Source organism: Pan paniscus, chromosome 1 (genome assembly GCF_029289425.2).
Source record: "Pan paniscus chromosome 1, NHGRI_mPanPan1-v2.0_pri, whole genome shotgun sequence".
Lineage (NCBI taxonomy): Eukaryota > Metazoa > Chordata > Mammalia > Primates > Hominidae > Pan > Pan paniscus.
Window position 1 is genome coordinate 978,093 of NC_073249.2, and position 18,749 is coordinate 996,841.

An 18,749-nucleotide genomic window follows, 5' to 3' on the forward strand; every position below is an offset into this window, starting at 1 on the left:
CAGCATTCATTGGTGACCTCTTTATCTCCATTCACAGAGACACTGGCATGAAAAATAGGATTACCGTTGCCTATACAGGAATGTCAGTAGGTGGGACTTCAATGATGCCATTTACCAATAAGGTAAAGGCATCCATATTGTTTTTCAGTAAACTAACTTCAGAGAGATGGAATGATTTTCCCAAAGCCATGGTATGTCACAGAAAATCATACAGCTAGGTCTCCTGATTCCCTCCGTGAATCACTACCTGGAATGGGTAAAGGGTCTGAACTGGGCACCACTGCTTAATTCAGTCTTCCCTCAGGCTTTTTCCAGTAATAACAACTAACAAAAACAGCAGGTATTGTGTCTTGGTCTATTCAAGCTTCTATGACAAAAATGTCTTAAACTGGGTAACCTATAAACAAGAGAAATGTATTTCTCAGAGTTGTGGAAGCTGGGAAGTTCTTTGTCTTAAGACAAAGTGACTGAAGATTCAGTGTCCTGAGAAGGCTTGCTTTCTGGTTCATAGACGGTGGCTTCTATGACACCCTAGATGGCACCATCTGCTGTAACCTCACATGGTAGAAGGGACAAACAAGCTCCCCTGAGCCTCCTTTAGAAAGGCATTAATCTTATTCAAGAGGGTGCTATCCTCATGACCTAATCATTTCCCAAAAGGCCCCAACTCCTAATACTATGACATTGAGGGTTAAGATTTAAGCATATGGATTTTGGGAGGATACAAACACCCAGACCATCTCACAATCCCACCACTATCCTAGACTGCATGATCTCATTCACTTCCTGCTCGCTCTTCCCATCCTTCTCAGGACTGGCTTCGTGGACCTATGCACAAGGTCCCACACTCAAAGGGCTCCATGCGTGGTTTCATGCTCTGCTGTTATCATTGGAATATTTAATAATTTCATCTCTGAGTATGCATGTGACAGAAGAGCTGGACAGGTTGGCAGCATTAGCAAGCAGTTTTGGTCCAGTAGAAATGACTACACAAGGGGGCTAAGGCAACACCCATATGGGGCAATTTGCCTGGCCTTCTCAGGCATGCGCACACACACACACACACACACACACACACATCTTGTAATACTTCACAGCACCACAGGATTCCAAGGAGTGGCTTGGGTGTGGCTGGGCTCAGATTGGTGGTGATGACAGAAGCAGTGGCACAGGTGGCAGTTGGGTACAAATGTCCCTACCTGGGAAGAGAGGAGATGCTCTCCCTGGCAGCAGCAAGTGACTCGTAATGGAAGGCCTATTTTCTCTCTGTCCCAAAGCCCCTCCCTGTTGTATTCATGGAATATGACGTATCTGAGTGAATATCAGGACAGGAAATGCCAGGAAGCTAAGGCAGTAAACTTTGTTAGTAAATCATTACAAAATAAAAATACACACTGCTCATTGCAAAAAAGCACAACAAAGACATAGTCTGATTTATAAAACAAGTTCAAAATTTATGTTTTAACTGCTACAATATGGTAAAACAAATATCCACAGGCTTAGAAATAGAAATGACATTTAAAGAGCATTGAACTATGTAATACTTTACCGTTAACGGTAATCATGGAAGAGAACACTAGAATGTATTTGTACAAATCACTGGTGAAAGAAAATGAAGAGGAATACAAATGAATGGAAAGAAATCCAATGCTCATGGATTGGAAGAATTAATATTATTTAAATAACCAAACTACAGATTAAATGCAATGTCTATCAAAATACCAATGACATTCTGCACATAAATAGTAAAAACCATTATTTAAGATTTGTATGGAACTATTAAAGACCCCAAATAGTCAAAGCACTGTAGAATAAAAAGAAAAAACTGGAGGCATGAGTACCAAACTTCAAACTATACTACAAACATGGAATAACAAAAACAGAATGGTACTGGCATAAAAACAGACACATAGGACAGTGAAACAGAACAGAGAACCCAGAAATAAATCCATATATCTACAGTGAACTGGTTATTTTATTTTAATTACTATGGATACATAATAGTAATATATAATTGCGGAGTGTATGTGATGCTTTGATAAAGGCATACAATGCGTAATGATCAAATTGGGTTAATTGGGGTAACCATCACCTCAAATATGTGTTATTTCTTTGTGTTGGGAACATTCCAATTCCACTCTTTCAGTTATTCTTTAATACATACAATAAATTCTACAATAAATTATTGTTTACTATAGTTACTCTATTGTGCTATCAAATACTGACTCTTATTCATTCTATCTAATTATATTTTTGCAACTATTAGCCATCCCCACTTTATCATCCCTCCCCTGTACCCTTCCCACCCTCTAGTGACCATCAGTCTCTTCTCTATTTCCACTAGTTCAGTTTTTAAAAATTCTAGCTCCTGCATAGGAGTGAGAACAAGCAAAACCTTTCTGTGCAACTGATTTTTGACAACAGACCCAAGAATGTTCATTGGGAAAAAGACAGTGTCTTCAATATAAGGTGCTGGCAAAACTGGATATTTTTAAGCAGAAAAATGAAAATAAACTCCCAGTCCTTACACTATATCCAAATCAACTCAAAACAGGTTAAAGACCTAAATGTAATCATTTTTATTACTGCTGGCACATTCCAGTCCTTGTTGTTGATCTAAAATATACCTAATGTTAAATCGTTTCCTGGGATTCATTCCCCTATAAAGAACATAATCTTGTCATAGGCCATCCAGAGTGGTATCAGGACTTAAGAATCCCTGATGAGCTCTCTGCTAAACTGTGTAATGAGTTCCCTAAATTGAAAGAATGAGTAATTGGTACGTTAAGTGTCTAAGATAAGAAAGACAAAACATCTTACAGCTTTCAACTAGATACACCAAGTCAAGAGACCTATTTTTTGTTTTGTTTTAGACATAAACAAAAAAGTAAATTTAAAATTACTGGAAAATAAATTAACCATAAGGAAATTGTTATGCTGAGTGCCAACTTCACTTAGACCAATTTCATTTCCATTTCTGCATGACCAAAAACAAAAATTCTCATTGACAACATATTAGTAAAAGTAGGTGCTTTCAAAATTTATGGAAACAATGCCATGAAGAAAAAAGGTTGTGTGGAGTTATATATACATATATATGTAAAACAATTTTGTCCAGAAATCAGTGATTTTTTTCTCTTACCTTGATTACTTTTAGCTCCTGAACTCTAGAATTGAAATAATATTTTAATTACTATACACTGCTGGATGGATGTGTATCTGAGTCCTGAGACCTTAGGTAGAAAATGTTTCTACATTTTCCCAGAGCAGATTCTCTGACTCACTCGTGTCAGGGCCCCCATCACCTCCTTGTTCCTCAGGCTATAGATGATGGGGTTGAGCATTGGGGTGAGGATGGTGTAGAAGACAGCCAGAACCTTGTCCTCTGTTGGAGATCGCAGGGATCTTGGACGTAGATAGGTGTAGACAAAAGGTGCATAGTAGAAAGTTACTACAGTGAGGTGGGTGCTGCAGGTCAGGTAGGCTTTCTTCCTCCCTTCTGCAGATTTCATGTGGTAGACAGCAAGGAGAACCCGGCCATAGGAACATGAAATACCAATGAAGGGAAACAAGAGAAAGATGGTGGTGCTCAAAAACACTGTGCCCTCATAGACCCAGGTGTCCATGCAGGCCAGAGTCACCATTGCTGGGACATCGCAGAAGAAATGATTGATGGCCCTGGATCGGCAATAAGGAATATGCAGTACATATACAGTGTGAGCACAAGCATTGATCGAGCCTATGATCCAAGACCCTGTTATCATCAGCACACACACTCTTTTGCTCATGCGGATGAGATAGTGGAGAGGAAAGCAAATAGCAATGTAACGATCATAGGCCATAGATGCCAAAAGTAGTGCTTCTGCACCTCCTAATGCCAAGAAGAAGAAACTCTGAATCCCACACCCAGTGAAGGAGATAGACTTGTTACCAGACAGAAAATCAGAAGCCATCTTAGGAACAATGGTGGAGATATAATTTAGGTCAATGAGGGAGAGCTGACTAAGTAGGAAATACATGGGTGTGTGGAGATGGGTGTCCAAGAAGATGAGAAGAATCATGGATAGGTTTCCAATTAGAGCCATTAGGAAAATGAAAACAATGAGGATGAAGAGGAAAAGGCCAATTCTTGATGGTGGGAAGAATCCTAATAAGATGAAATCAGTTGATGTTTGATTGTAATTTTCCATGGGGCATTCGTGTGCTCTTTCCTGAAGGGGGACACAAGGGTAAGTTAAGCACAGAAATTCGTCTTTATCTGCAGGGAATGCATTTGAAGCCCCTCAGTAAATTCTTGAGGCTGGAGTTGACACTGAGCCCTATATACACTATTATTTTGTGTCCACACATACTTCTGATAAAGTTTAATTTTTAAATAAGACAAGTAAGAGATAAACAAGAGTAACTTATAATAAAATAGAATGAATATACAGTATACTATAATACAAATTATGTCAATATGGTCTCTGTCTTTCTCTCTCAAAATGTTTTATTGTACTCAGCCTTCTTTGATCTGATGTTTTACCTATTTTGAAAGAGAAATCTTAATTTTTACCCAGAGTTTTACATTTGATGATACCAACATTTGTTACCAGATATTTTTCTGAGAAATATGTAAATTTATAAGAAAGATATCTCTATTACAACTTCAATAGAATAATGTTTTACTGCCTGACACTAACTCAGATATAATCAAAATCAGATGTTATATTGAATACATATGCATAGAAAGTCAATATAAATGCATACATTTAGATTTATATTTGAAAAAATAGTATTATCTTTATAGGATGATCTATTATCTTTCCATATTTATACTTTTTTTTTTTGAGTGACAGGGTCTCTCTCTGTTACCCAGGCGGGAGTGAAGTGGCAATATCATAGCTCACTGCATCCTTGACATTCTGGCTCAAGCAATCTACCTGCCTCAGCCTCCTGAGTAGCTGAGACTACAACCACAAGCCACCATACCTAGTTAACTTTCTATTTTTGTAGACATGAAGTCTTGCTATGTTACCAGGCTGGTTTTGAACTCTTGGCCTCACCAATCCTCCTGTCTTGGCCTTGCAAATGCTGGGAGTGCAGTCATGAGCTTCCCCACCCAACCCATGTTTATTCTGCCAGATTTACTTCTAAAACTGCAGCAGCCTCTCTGCTATTTTGAGAAACTTGAATGATGTTTGCACAATAATGCCAATTATCAATTATTTAGTCAGTTATCATTTTGTGGTTCATTTATTTAGAAATCCAGAATGAATCCTTATTGCTATGTCCCTTTAACCAAAGTCATGTTAATTCACGCTCTTGATTTTCAATATTCATCATCATCCATTCTCTTTTGCCTCCTTGCCTAATTTCAAAATTCTCTAGTTAAAGCAGATGCCTTACCAAATAGGTTACACATTTTGTCTTTTCCTTCTCTAGTGCTTAGATAACATTACAGATTGCTTTATGGATCCTTCAAAAGAATGAATTTTGAGGAAAATTCAATCTCTTAAATAAAAAGGGAAACTAGAATTCTGACAAACTTCTGGGTAGAGGTGCGTTAGAAACTCTACTCCAGATAGAAGACATCAGAGAACAACTTTGCACAGTATGCCTAAAAGAACTGGAGTTTTTTAGGCTTAAATATTAGTCTAGAGCCAAATACCACCAGAATTTTGAGCTACTATAACCACGTATACAACTAACATTCACACAGCATGCAAACACACAGAAATATGCATAATAACACATGATCATACTCATAAATACACTGAGATTATAATGATTAAAAATGCAGAAAGAATGAATTGTGATCAGAATTCACATCTTCAGAGATGTATGATATGTTATGAAATCCGTGAAATAAATATCATTTGCTATCTGAAAGGATACAACAGGTAACATAAAGGAACTTTGAAAATTAAAAATATAATTGATAAAAAATATTAAGTGAAAGTTTCAAAAGGCAAAGTAAGAAAAATCTATTAGAAAGTAAACAAAAGCAACAACAATATGAAAAAATTGTAATTTAGGAAAGATAAAAAAAGTAGGGAAATCATATTGGAGGAACAATATGTGCTTAAGGACTTTCTTAGAAATGCATATAGCAAAATAATAATGAAGTTAATATTCTTAAAAAATTTTCTCTGAAATGAAATATATTAACCATCATATTCAAATGGCATGCAAATTCACAAAAATAAGTGAGAAATACTTTCCTGAAAAATATTATATAAAAATTCTATTTCCTTGGGAAAATTTCCTAAAAATTCTAAATATTACCCACAAGACAAATTCTAAAGCTTTTGAAATAAAAGTAATAAATATCAGAAGATATATATATATATATATATATAAAACCAGGTTTTACAATAGTTTATATTTTTTGTATTGTAGCAATAAATTCTATAAGATGAAATGATGTTGTCAACCCCTTGGTGCAGACATAAAGTGGAATGCAGTTCTGCTGTGACAATGGGAGAAGTGTAAGGAACCTAGGGGTGATGACGGAGGAGGGAGCAGTCACTATCCATGGGGATCTGTATCATGGATCAAGGAATGATATTTGAGATATAGAAAATCAAGCATTAGCAGATGAATGTATTGTCTGAAAATACATGGACAAATATGAGGGAAAACTGAAAAGATAATTTGAAGTTCTTGCCTTTGGGGTCAGCAAGAGTTTGTTATGTTTCTAACATTTTACTCTGTGGTCTGCTGAGATCATGTCTATGCATTTCTTTCATAAAACATTAAAGTGATGTAAAAATTATGTGACAGTTGGGATTTTAACCCACAGCTTCATCATAATAATGAAAGACTGGCAGCTTTGACTCTAAGATTTGCAACAAGACACGGAAGTCCACTTTCTCTTCATCTACTTAACACATTACTGCAAGTTCAGTCAAAACAATTAAACAAGAAAAGAAATAAAAATTATCTTATTTCAAAAGAAAGAACTAAAATTATTTCTATTTGCATATGACATAATTATATATGTAGAAAACTTAGGATAAATAATAAATAAAATTAGCAAAATTACAGGATGCAACATCAACAACCAGAATTTGTTGTAATTCTATACACTAACAAAGAACAATCTGAAAACTACACTCTGATTTTATTTCCAATAGTAACAAAAAGAAATAAAACACTTAAGAATAAACCTAACCAAGAAGTTAAAAACTTTATACATTGAAAATGAGAAAATGCTGATTAGAGCTATTAAAGAAGACACAAATAAATGGAAATGCATCCTATATATTTATCAATTGGAAGGGTTAATACTGTTAAGATGTCAACAACAGCCAAAGTCACCCATTGATGTGCTGTATTCAAGAGACACATCTTATGTGCAAAGATGCACACAGACTCAAAATAAAGGAATAGAGAAAAATTTACCAAGCAAAAGGAAAAAAGGAAAAAGCAGTGGTAGCAATCCTAGTTTCTGACAAAACAGATTTTAAACCAACAAAGGTCAAAAAAGACAAAGAAGGGCATTACATAATGTAAAAGAGTTCAATTCGACAAAAATTTCTAACCATTGTAAATATTTATGAACCCAATACAGGAGCACCCAGATTCATAAAACAAGTTCCTAGAGACCTACAAAGAGACTTAGACCCCTACACAATAATAGTGAGAGACTTTAATACCCCACCGTCACTATTAGATAATTGAGACAGAAAATTAACAAAGATATTCAGGACTTGAACTCAGCTCTAGATCATGTGGACCTGATAGATGTCTACAGAACTCTCCATCCCAAAACAACAAAATATAAAATTTTGTCTTGGCACCTTATGGCACTTACTCTAAAACTATCGCATAATTGGAAGTAAAACTCTCCTCAGCAAATACAAAAGAACTGAAATCATAACAAACAGTCTCTCAGACCACAGCACAATCAAATTATAACTCAAGATTAAAGCCCCCTCAAGGCCAGGCACAGTGGCTCACGACTGTAATCCCAGCACTTTGGGAGGCCAAGGCGGGCAGATTGCCTGAGCTCAGGAGTTTCTGACAAGCCTGGGCAACACAGGGAAACCCTGTGTCTACTAAAATCCAAAAAAATTTAGCCGAGTATGGTGGCGTGTACCTGCAGTCCCAGCTACTCAAGAGGTTGAGGCAGGAGAATTGCTTGAACCCAGGAGGCAAAAGTTGCAGTGAGCAGAGATCACACCATTGCACTCCAGCCATCTAAAAAAAAAAAAAAAGCCCCCTCAAAACCACACAACTACAGGGAAATAGAACAACCTGCTCCTGAATGACTCCTGTCTAAATAATAAAATTAAGGCAGAAATGAAGAAGTTCTTTAAGACCAAAGAAAGCAAAGAGACAACTCATCAGAATCTCCGGGATGCAGAGAAATCAGTGTTAAGAGGGACATTTATTGCACTAAATGCACAAAGCAAAAAGCTAGAAAGATCTCAAATCGACACCCTAACATCACAACTAAAAGAACTAGAGAGCCAAGAGCAAACAAACCCCAGAACTAGGAGAACACAAGAAATAACCAAGATCAGGGTGGAACTGAAGGAGATGGAGACCCAAAAAAACCCTTCAAACAATTAACGAATCCAGGAGCTGGTTTTTGAAAAAAAAAATCAATAAACTAGATAGACCACTATCAAGACCAACATGGCACATGTATACATATGTAACTAACCTGCACGTTGTACACATGTGCCCTAAAACTTAAAGTATAATAAAAAAAGAATAATAAAGAAGTAAAGAGAGAAGATTCCAATGAACACAATCAGAAACAATAAGGGAAATACCACCACCAACCCCACAGGAACACAAACAACCAACAGAGAATACTAAAAGCACCTCTATGCAAATAAACAGGAAAATCTAGAAGAAATGGATAAATTCCTGGACACATAAACCTTCCCAACACTGAACCAGGAAGAATTTGAATCCCTGAATAGACCAATAACAAGTTCTGAAATTGAGGCAATAATAAATAGCCTACCAAAGAAAAAAAAGCCCAGGTTCAGATGGATTACAGCTGAATTCTACCAGAGGTAAAAAGAGGAGCTGTTATCATTTCTTCTGAAACTTTTCCAAACAATTGAAAAGGAGGGACTCCACCCTAAATCATTTTTTTCCTTGAGACGGAGTCTCACTGTCATCCAGTCTCACAATCACCCAGGTGATGATGTCACCTACAGTGGCACAATCTCAGCTCACTGCGACCTTCGCCTCCTGGGTTTAAGTGATTCACATGCCTCAGCCTCCAGAGTAGCTGGGACAACAGGCACACAACACCATACCTGGCTAATTTTTTGTATTTTTAGTAGAGATAGGGTTTCACGAAGTTGGCCAGGCTGGTCTCGAACTCCAGACTTCTGTTGATCCACCTGCCTTGGCCTTCCAGAGTGCTGGGATTACAGGCATAAGTCACCATGCCCAGCCCACACTAACTCATTTTATGAGGCCAGCATCATCCTGCTTCCAAAACCCAGCAGAGACATAACAAAAAAAAAAGAAAACTTTGTGCCAATATCCCTGATGAACAATGCAATGCAAACATACTCAATATAATACTGACAAATTGAATCCAGCAGCACATCAAAAAGCTTCTCCATCACAATCAAGTCAGCTTCATCCCCTGGATGCAAGCTGGTTGTACATACACAAATCAATGAATGTAATCCATCACATAAACAGAACTAAAGACAAAAACTACATGATTATCTCAATAGACACAGAAAAGGCTTTCAAAAAAATTCAACTTCCCTTCATGTTAAAAACTCTCAACAAATTAGGTATTTAAGGAACATACATCAAAATAATAAGAGCCATTTATGACAAACCCACAGCCAACATTGTACTGAATGGGCAAAAACTGGAAGCATTCCCTTTGAAAATTAGCACAAGACAAGGATGCCCTCTCTCACGACTCTTATTCAATGTAGTGTTGGAAGGTATGACCAGGGCAATCAATCAAAGGAAATAAAGAAAGGGTATGCAAATAGGAAGAAAGGAAGTCAAATTGTCTTTGTTTCAGATGATATGATTCTATCTAGAAAACCCGACTGACTCAGCCCAAAGGCTTCTTAAGCTGATAAGCAAATTCATCAAACTCTCAGGATACAAAATCAATGTGCAGAAATCTCAAGCAATCCTACACTCCAGCAACAGACAGGCAGAAAGCCAAATCATGAATGATCTCCCATTCATAATTGCCACAAAGATAATAAAATACCTGGGAATACAGCTAACAAGGGAAGTGAAGGACCTATTCAAAGAGAACTACAAACCATTGTTCAAGGAAATCACAAAGGACACAAGCAGAGGGAAAAACATTCCATACTCATGGATAGGAAGAATCAATATTGTGAAAATGGCCATACCGCCCAAAGCAATTTATAGATACAATGCTATTCCAATAAATACCATTGATATTCTTCACAGAATTAGAAAAAAAGAACTATTTTAAAATCATATGGAACCAAAAAAGAGCTTGCATAGCCAAAGAACAAAGCTGGAGGCATCAGGCTACCCAACCGCAAACTGTACTACAAAGCTACAGTAACATAAACTTATGGTACTGGTACAAAAACAAGCACATAGACCAATGGAACAGAATAGAAAACTCAGAAATAAAACTGCACATCTACAACATCTGATCTTCAACAAACTGGAAAAAAACAAGCAATGGGGAAAGGATTCCCTATTTAATAAATGGTGCTGGGAGAACTGGCTAGCCATATGCAGAAAATAGAAACTGGATTCCTTCCTTACACCTTATACAAAAATTAACTCAAGATGGATTAAAGACTGAAATGTAAAACCCAAAACTATAAAAGCCCTAGAAGAAAATCTAGGCAATATCATTCAGGAAGTAGGCATGGGCAAGGATTTTATGACAAAGACTCCAAAAGCAATTGCAACAATAGCAAAAATTGACAAATGGGATCTAACTAAACTAAAGAGCTTCTACACAGCAACCAAAACTATCACCAGAATGAACAGATAACCTACAGAATGGGAGAAAATTATTGCAATCTATCCATCTGACAAAGGTCTAATTCCAGAATCTACAAAGAACTTAAGCAAATTTACAAGAAAAGAACAAACAACCCCATTAAAATTGTGCAAAGGATATGAAAAGACATTTCTCAATAAAAAGACATAGGTATGGCCAACAAACATATTTTTAAAAGTACATAACTGATCATTAGAGAAATGCAAATCAAAACCATAATTAGATACCATCTGCTGCCAATCAGAATGGCAATTATTAAAAAGTCAAGAAACAACAGATGCTAGTGAGGCTGTGAAATAGGAATAGGAATGCTTTCACACTGTTGGTAGGAATGTAAATTAGTTCACCCATCGTGGAAGACAGTGTGGCAATTCCTCAAAGACTTAGAACTGGAAATACCATTTGATCCAGCATTCCCGTTACTGGGTGTATACCCAAAGGAATATAAATTATTCTATTATAAAGGTACTGGCATGTGTATGTTCATTGCAGCACTATCCACAATAGCAAAAACATGGAATCAACCCAAATGTCCATTAATGATAGACTGAATAAAGAAACTGTGGTACATATACACAATGGAATACTATACAGCCATAAAAATAATAAGATCATGTCCTTTGCAAGGACATGGATGAAGCTGGAAGCCATTATCCTCAGCAAACTAATGCAGGAACAGAAAACTAAATACTGCATATTCTCTCTTATAAGTGGGAGCTGAACAATGAAAACACATTGACACAGGAAGAGAACAACACTTACTGGGGCCTGTTGTGGGAGGGCAGTGGAGGGGAGAGCATTAGGGAAAAGAGCTAGTGCATGCTGGGCTTAATACCTAGGTGATGGATTGATACGTGCAACAAATCACCATGGCACACGTTTACCCATGAAACAAAACTGCTCTTCCTGCACATATACCCTGGAACTTAAAAACAAACAATAAAATAATTATTAAAAATAAAAATAAAAAGTGTACAAAGCCAAAAAAAATTAGTAGAATCTCTATCAAAATTAAAAGGATAAATTTTTTTTTCAGAAACAGAAAAGCCCATTCTAAAATTTACATGAATTTTAAAGAATCCTCAGTAGTCAAAAAATCTTGACTTTTTTGGAAAAAGAACAAAATTTAAAGACTCATACAATCTGATTTTTTTTTTTTTTTTTGAGATGGAGTCTCACTCTGTCACCCAGGCTGGAGTGCAGTGGCACCATCTCAGGTGACTACAAGCTCCACCTCCCAGATTCACACCATTCTCCTGGCTTAGCCTCCTGAGTAGCTGGGACTACAGGTGCCCACCACCACGCCCAGCTAATTTTTTTTGTATTTTTAGTAGAGATGGGGTTTCACCATGTTAGCCAGGATGGCCTCAACCTCCTTACCTTGTGATCTGCCCGGCTCAGCCTCCCAAAGTGCTGGGATTACTCGCATGAGCCACCGCACCAGGACATACACTTTCTGATTTTAAAACTTACTCGAAGCTATAGTAATCAAAACAATGTGGCAATGGCACCAGACATATAGCTCAACAGTATAAAATAGAGTCAAGAAATAGCCTCTCATATACATGGTAACCTTTTTTCAAAAAGGAACTAAGTCCACTCAGTGGAGATGGAACAATCTTTTCAATAAATGGTGTTTGGAAAAGTGGATATTTACATTCAAGATATTGAAGTTGGATGTTTATACCATATTGAAAAATTAAGTCAAAATGAATAAAAATCCTAAATGCAAGAGATAAAACTATAAAGAATAGTTGGTGAAAATGTCGAATAATAAAGGCACTGTGGAAAATGATACAGCTGCTTCTCAACTTGCAGTGGAGTTTCACCTTTACAAACCCACCGCAAGTTGAAAAAATTGTAAGTAAAAATGCATTTAATATCTGCATAAAGTCATCATAATGTCAAAAATTGCAAGTCAAAGCATCACATGTCCAGGTATGCCTCAATTTACAATGTGGTTATGTTCCTATAAACTCATCATAAAGTCAAAAATCATCAAATTATTGTAAATCTGGAACCATCTGCATTGTAATTCCTCCAAAACTTAAACATAGAATAAGTATATGATCCAACAATTTTAGTTCTGAATGAAATAAATAAAATAATAAATAAATAAATAAATAAAATAAAAGCAGACACTTGAACAGACATTTTTGGATTTTTTGTATTCAGGGAGTACAATCGTGGTTTGTTACATGGATATGTTGCGTGATGCTGAGGTTTGGGCTTCTGTTGAACCCTTCACTAAAATAATGAACATAGCACAAATAGGTAGCTTTTCAACCCTTGCCTCCTCCCTCACTCTCCTCTTTTGGAGTCCCTGGTGTCTACTGTTCCCATCTTTATGTCCATGTGTATCCAATGTTTAGCTCCCAGTTATACCTGAGAACATGCAGTATTTGTTATTCTGTTTTTGCATCAAACAAATATTTCTATTCCCATGTTCATAGCAATACTTTTCACAATAGCCCAAAGGCAGAAACAAAGCAAGTGGTCATCTACAAAGAAATCAATATAAATATAGTATGTATACACAATTTTTAAAAGCGAAGAAATTTTGACACATGCTACAACATGGATGAAGCTTGAATACATTATGCTAAGTGAAATAAGTCTGTCACAGAAAGACAAATATTGCATGAATTCACTTACATGAAGTACCCACAGTAGTGAAATTCACAGAGATGGAAAGTGGAATGGTGGACCCTGGAAGATACGGGAAGGGAAAGAAGGAGAGTAATTGTTTAACAAAAACGAAGTGTTAGTTGGAGACAATGAAATTGTTTTGGAGATAGGTGCATGGTAGTGATGGTTGCACAACAATATATGTACTTAATGACACAGAACTCTACACTTAAAATGGTTAAAATGGTGTTCCTCTTAAGTATATTTGCACTAATAAAAAAATCCCTTAAATGTACTGAAACTATTCCAATTTGGATTTCCAAATACATTTTTTAAACATCTTGGCAGGTTTCTAAGCCATGGCAGAGCAATTTATTTTCAGTAATTTTATGACATTGCTAATTTTTTAAAGAAAATTTAGAAGAGCAAATTTTCATAAACGTCATTTGGAATCAAGATGAGATTGGCATTAAGACTAATCCAATACTCCGTAATTTATATTACTAGTATAATTATTGGTAAGTAGAATATGTAATATTTGAAATTGTTAACACAATTAACAGTTCAAACATTTGTATCATTTGTGTTTTACATAGGACTCTCTATGACAAACTGTCCAAGAAATAGTTAACATTATCCTAATTTTAAAGAAAAAAATAACATAGAACAGCATAATAAATGGCTCATCACATCTGATAGTTAATGCCATGTTTTATGACTGCCAATGTATCATCTTTTTATTATCCATGTTCCAGTGTTCTAATATTCTAATGTCCTATTATATAATATTATTTAAATAAAATTAAAGGCTGGCTCCTGACAGGAAAGCAGCCTCAGCCATGATGTTCCTGTTTCAATAATGTGAAGAAGATATTTTTTCTTATGTAAAAATAAATCCAAATGGATTATTTCTGGCCCTTTTACTTTTGTATTAACAGAATTAGCTATAAGGAAGGTATTTTAGCCTATTAAGAAACATCTTCACTTGCTTTTACTTTTTTTTTTCACTAAAAATTCAGTATGCAGGCATAAGCATTAATGACAGAATACACAGGAGGAAAGAACGAGCAGAAAAAGTCCTAGTTACTATTTCAGAGTGAGTAGGACCCACAAACCTGAAACCTGAACTACGTCTCACGTGAAAGGCAGGAGGGAGGCGTGAACTTTCACAGACTCTCTCCACACATTGGCACCTGGAACGTCACAGGATTCGTTCCGTGATTCTATTGGAGTTCCTCAAAATAACTCTTCAGATAGGTATCGCCACTGATATTTTATAGATGACAAAACTGAGATTCAGAGATTTTCAGTAAACTTCTCTAGATCCACAAACACACATACATATATGCATATATACATATATACACACATATCTGTGAATAAATGTGACATGTAGATAAACGTACATTAATATAAACCTTTTAAAAATGTGTGGTGTAGTTCATCCTTCAAAATTTTTTGGCAGTAAATCTGAAATAAGGCTGGTTCAGTTTTTAATCAGCCAAAACAAAAATAATAGAAAAAAAATTATTAAAACAAAAACTCCACATAAGTGTTAAATAATTGAGAAAGTATAAGAAATGTAAAACAAGTAGGATTTTTTAATGATTAAAATTTACTCATTACAAATCTTTTTCCGTTTCCTCGTATCACCCAGTTTTACTGTACTTTCACTTCACCTGGCAACTATTATGTAGCTTCACAGAAAAATGGTTTCTCAGAAACTCTAAATGAAAGATATTTTCTATCTTGCTCCCAATGTAAAAGATTCCCTACTGGAAGAATTCAGTTATAAAAAAACACCCATATAATCTCCTCTGTAAATCAAGTTGAGGATGTACATATTCAACGTAATATTTACGACTCTCCAAATGCTGCCCAAGTTTCAAATGAAGAACCTATTACTAACTTTTGAAGTCAAAAAGCATCATTGCATTGCATGGATCTCTTTCCTATCCTTCAATTTAGAGTTGAAAGTGAGATGAAGAAAGTAGCCTAATTTAGTGATTCATATACTCAGAGAAGACAAAGATTTTTCAAACAGAGTCTCATTATCACAAGGAAGAAAAACTGAATCACAAGATTTGAAGAGAGTTATTCACGACTGTGCAGTGACCTAGTGACAGAGTTGGGAACCAAGGAGGATGGTCGTCTTGAGTCCAGATACTGCAGTTTTCCACGGAGGCACAGATTTTACTCCCTATATTTTCCTCACCTTTGATCAAAGCTATTCTCAAAGAAAAATTATTATTCATCACAATATAAGGCTGGTCTCCTTAAAGTTGGTATGATCATTTGCATAGGTGCAGAAAACGTGTGGATTTAACAAAAAAAAAAAAGAGAGAGAGAGAGAAAAGGAAAGAAAAAGCTGGGGAGGCAGGGGCACAAGTTGGCTTTGCTGGAAGTTTTATAAAAAATCAGACTGAAGTTTTAAAAGTCTCCAAAATCCAAGACATTCTTTATGGAGTTTTCCAGAATCTGGTTTACTTCCTGTCTTCTGAAGCGATATCTAAAATATACAAAAGTTCTGAATCTCTGAAACTTCCAGAAACTGATCTCCGTTACTTGCACATAGGGCTGGGAAATGGTGGAACAGGTGACAGTGTCAGTTTCACTGCAAAAGCTGAGAACTCATTTACTCCATGAGTCAACCTTAATTCCTTAAAACAAGCTGTCTGTACCTGAATCTGCATGTCTACAGTAAGAATTATTTCACATTGACAACACTTGTCTAGAATGTCAATCAGATGACACAAAAGAGTGTCTTCTGGAGTATAGACAAGGACGGCTCTCCACAGCATCCTGGCATGGAATCCTACAGGAGATTCCTCCTTCTTTCAAGTTCCTCCACAATAGATTCTCCTAAGAAGAGACACAGTATATAATGTTGTATTTGACTGACTTAGGAATAACTGATATTATTTAATATTTACAATGTGTATTTAATAATTATGATTATTATAATTGTAATTTAATAATTACAATGTGTATTTGTAATTGTTGAGAAGGGTATGAAGTTGGAGAACCACAACTCTTTAAGGTATAAAGGAGTAAAGAATATAAAGTGAATATTTGCTTTATATGTGTGTATGTGTGCTTCCAATTCACATCCTGCCATTGAGGTCCACGATGGTGCATCAGCTCTCACAGATAGATACACAGGTAAGTGGGCAGACAGACATTTCCATGGCTAGACAGAAACTGATTATGAAAGTATATCCTTTGACTGTTATTTTGGAACGAGGACGTGCTTACTCTGCTTCACGCTGTAAGTTCACAGGACAGAGACTCCATTTAAAATAAATCGAATTCTACCTCTTACAATTACTAAAAATGTAAGCTTTTGTTGCTGAATGTCTGACCCTGTATCTTATAATTACAACAGGGAGAAGAATCCATGGTTTATTAGGAGCTGTGACATAGTGACTGTGTATTACTTGACTGGGTGTATCACTGAAGAGAACCTGCAATTTTCAGCATCTTCATCATTATCATTGCCAGCATCATCAACATAATCACTCTCACTTACACTCACACACTTGTTATCCGCTATGACTGTAGAATAATATAGCCTTCACATTGTTTCCACATACTATGCTCATTTGCTTCTCACAAAAACTCTGCATGGTTGTTAAAGCAGCTATTTCTATTATTTCACTGGAAGTTTACCTTGTGTCCCGAAAGAAAAAATAAATACATTGTAAAAGTTAAAAGCACAAAACACTACAATTTGGATCAAGTTGTGTGTAAACACAAAATCTGGATACCCATAGCACAGCTACTAATCGTACGGTTACCTTCATTATTGATTTCCAGAAGAACATCCTTCTTTTAAGAAAATATATCATTGCACTGCAGACTGGTGATTTTAACCATTCTCGTTGTACCTTTACTTTAATGCCCCTTTAACATTTTTATGCAAAAACAACACTAATACTTTCCAGGCATTTCATTAGAAACACTGGATTCATATAAGGTAAAATACAAAGTGAGAAGTAGCAATAAGATTATAATGAGCATCATATAATCACTCATCATTCATGGCAAAAGAAATCAAACCAAAATAGCACAAAACACCAGCCAAGTAGGAATGAGGAAATGCTGCCCCCTACAATCATTATTATGAATGTGGGTTCTTTAATTTCACTTGAGCCCATGAAAGCATAGTCTAATATAATGTATCCCTGTCTCTTCAATTGACCATCATTTACCTTCCCGTCCAGAAAACACATTTATGAATTAGGTTCAAAACCATTTTTGGTTGTGTGCATTTCATACTCCAAGATTCCTGCTGAATGGTGTTATAGAAAGTACAGTTATTAGTGCTGAAATTCACCTCAATTCTATTTCTGAACAAAGGTCTCTTAAGCACTTGCCAGAGTTCCTTCTTCCCTGTAATCAATAAAAATTTAAAAATACAATTATAATTAGTACCTTTATTATTTCCTCATTTCCAAACACTCACTGCCTTTGCTTAGCTGACGGCAGTCCTACAGTCATCATAGAAACAAACACATGGTTTTTAAAGAAATGTGTATATTGGTTTTTCATCCCTGCATGTGAGATTTCAGAGACCTCCATGGGGATTCAGTAGCAATCATGAATCCAGTCCTTCTTTACCTGGAGAATGAGATTAACTGTTGTTTTGCTGATATTCACTGGGGATTGTCCAGTGAGACTTTGGACATTCTAGGCTGAGTCACTAATACAGAGGGTGGCCTTAGTCCAAGGTTCAGATATGAGTTCTGATCATATATTTAGATGTTTCAAGGCATGTCAAGGGTAAACTCAGTGGAGAAAGAAACAAATATATTTATTCACATTATGTCAATGTTATTGTGTTTCTAAACTTCATGAAACTCTATAGCTTGAATGTTGTTATTCAGGCATCCACAGTAACAATGCGTCTGCATTCATTAATTTCTTTCTCCATTTGGTTTATATTGGCAGTAAGATTTAAACCACTAAAATAGAATGAGGTTAATTTTATAGAAACACATAAGTAGAAATTATTAAAATATCGCATACATGGGAGTTATCTATTAACATATTTTGGGTATTATACATGTTCAAATTGTTTCCTTTCATTTGGAAATGCTCATTAAATTGAAAAGCTATTTTCTCCTATTAAATTAGATGA

The 18,749-nt window shown here is 35.8% G+C and overlaps 2 protein-coding genes across 12 annotated transcripts in view; both read right to left on the reverse strand.

Moving 5' to 3' along the window:
* LOC100989812 (olfactory receptor 2L13) overlaps positions 1 to 18,749 on the reverse strand; it is a 174,767-nt gene that overhangs the window by 37,695 nt on the left and 118,323 nt on the right. For 3 of the 11 annotated variants that reach the window (XM_055117239.2, XM_055117327.2, XM_034950488.3), the window contains one exon: positions 13,637 to 13,690. The exons of the other annotated variants lie outside the window; for them this stretch is intronic. The gene's annotated coding sequence lies outside the window, so the exon portion shown is untranslated. The remainder of the gene's footprint in view (positions 1 to 13,636; positions 13,691 to 18,749) is intronic. 11 annotated transcript variants of the gene reach the window in all.
* LOC100977334 (olfactory receptor 2L3) lies at positions 1,459 to 18,703 on the reverse strand. Its single transcript, XM_008968266.4, has 2 exons — positions 18,044 to 18,703; positions 1,459 to 4,211 (listed from the first exon to the last, which is right to left on the reverse strand). Exon 2 carries the CDS (start codon positions 4,188 to 4,190, stop codon positions 3,252 to 3,254), a length of 939 nt encoding a protein of 312 aa, XP_008966514.2. The 5' UTR covers positions 4,191 to 4,211; positions 18,044 to 18,703; the 3' UTR covers positions 1,459 to 3,251.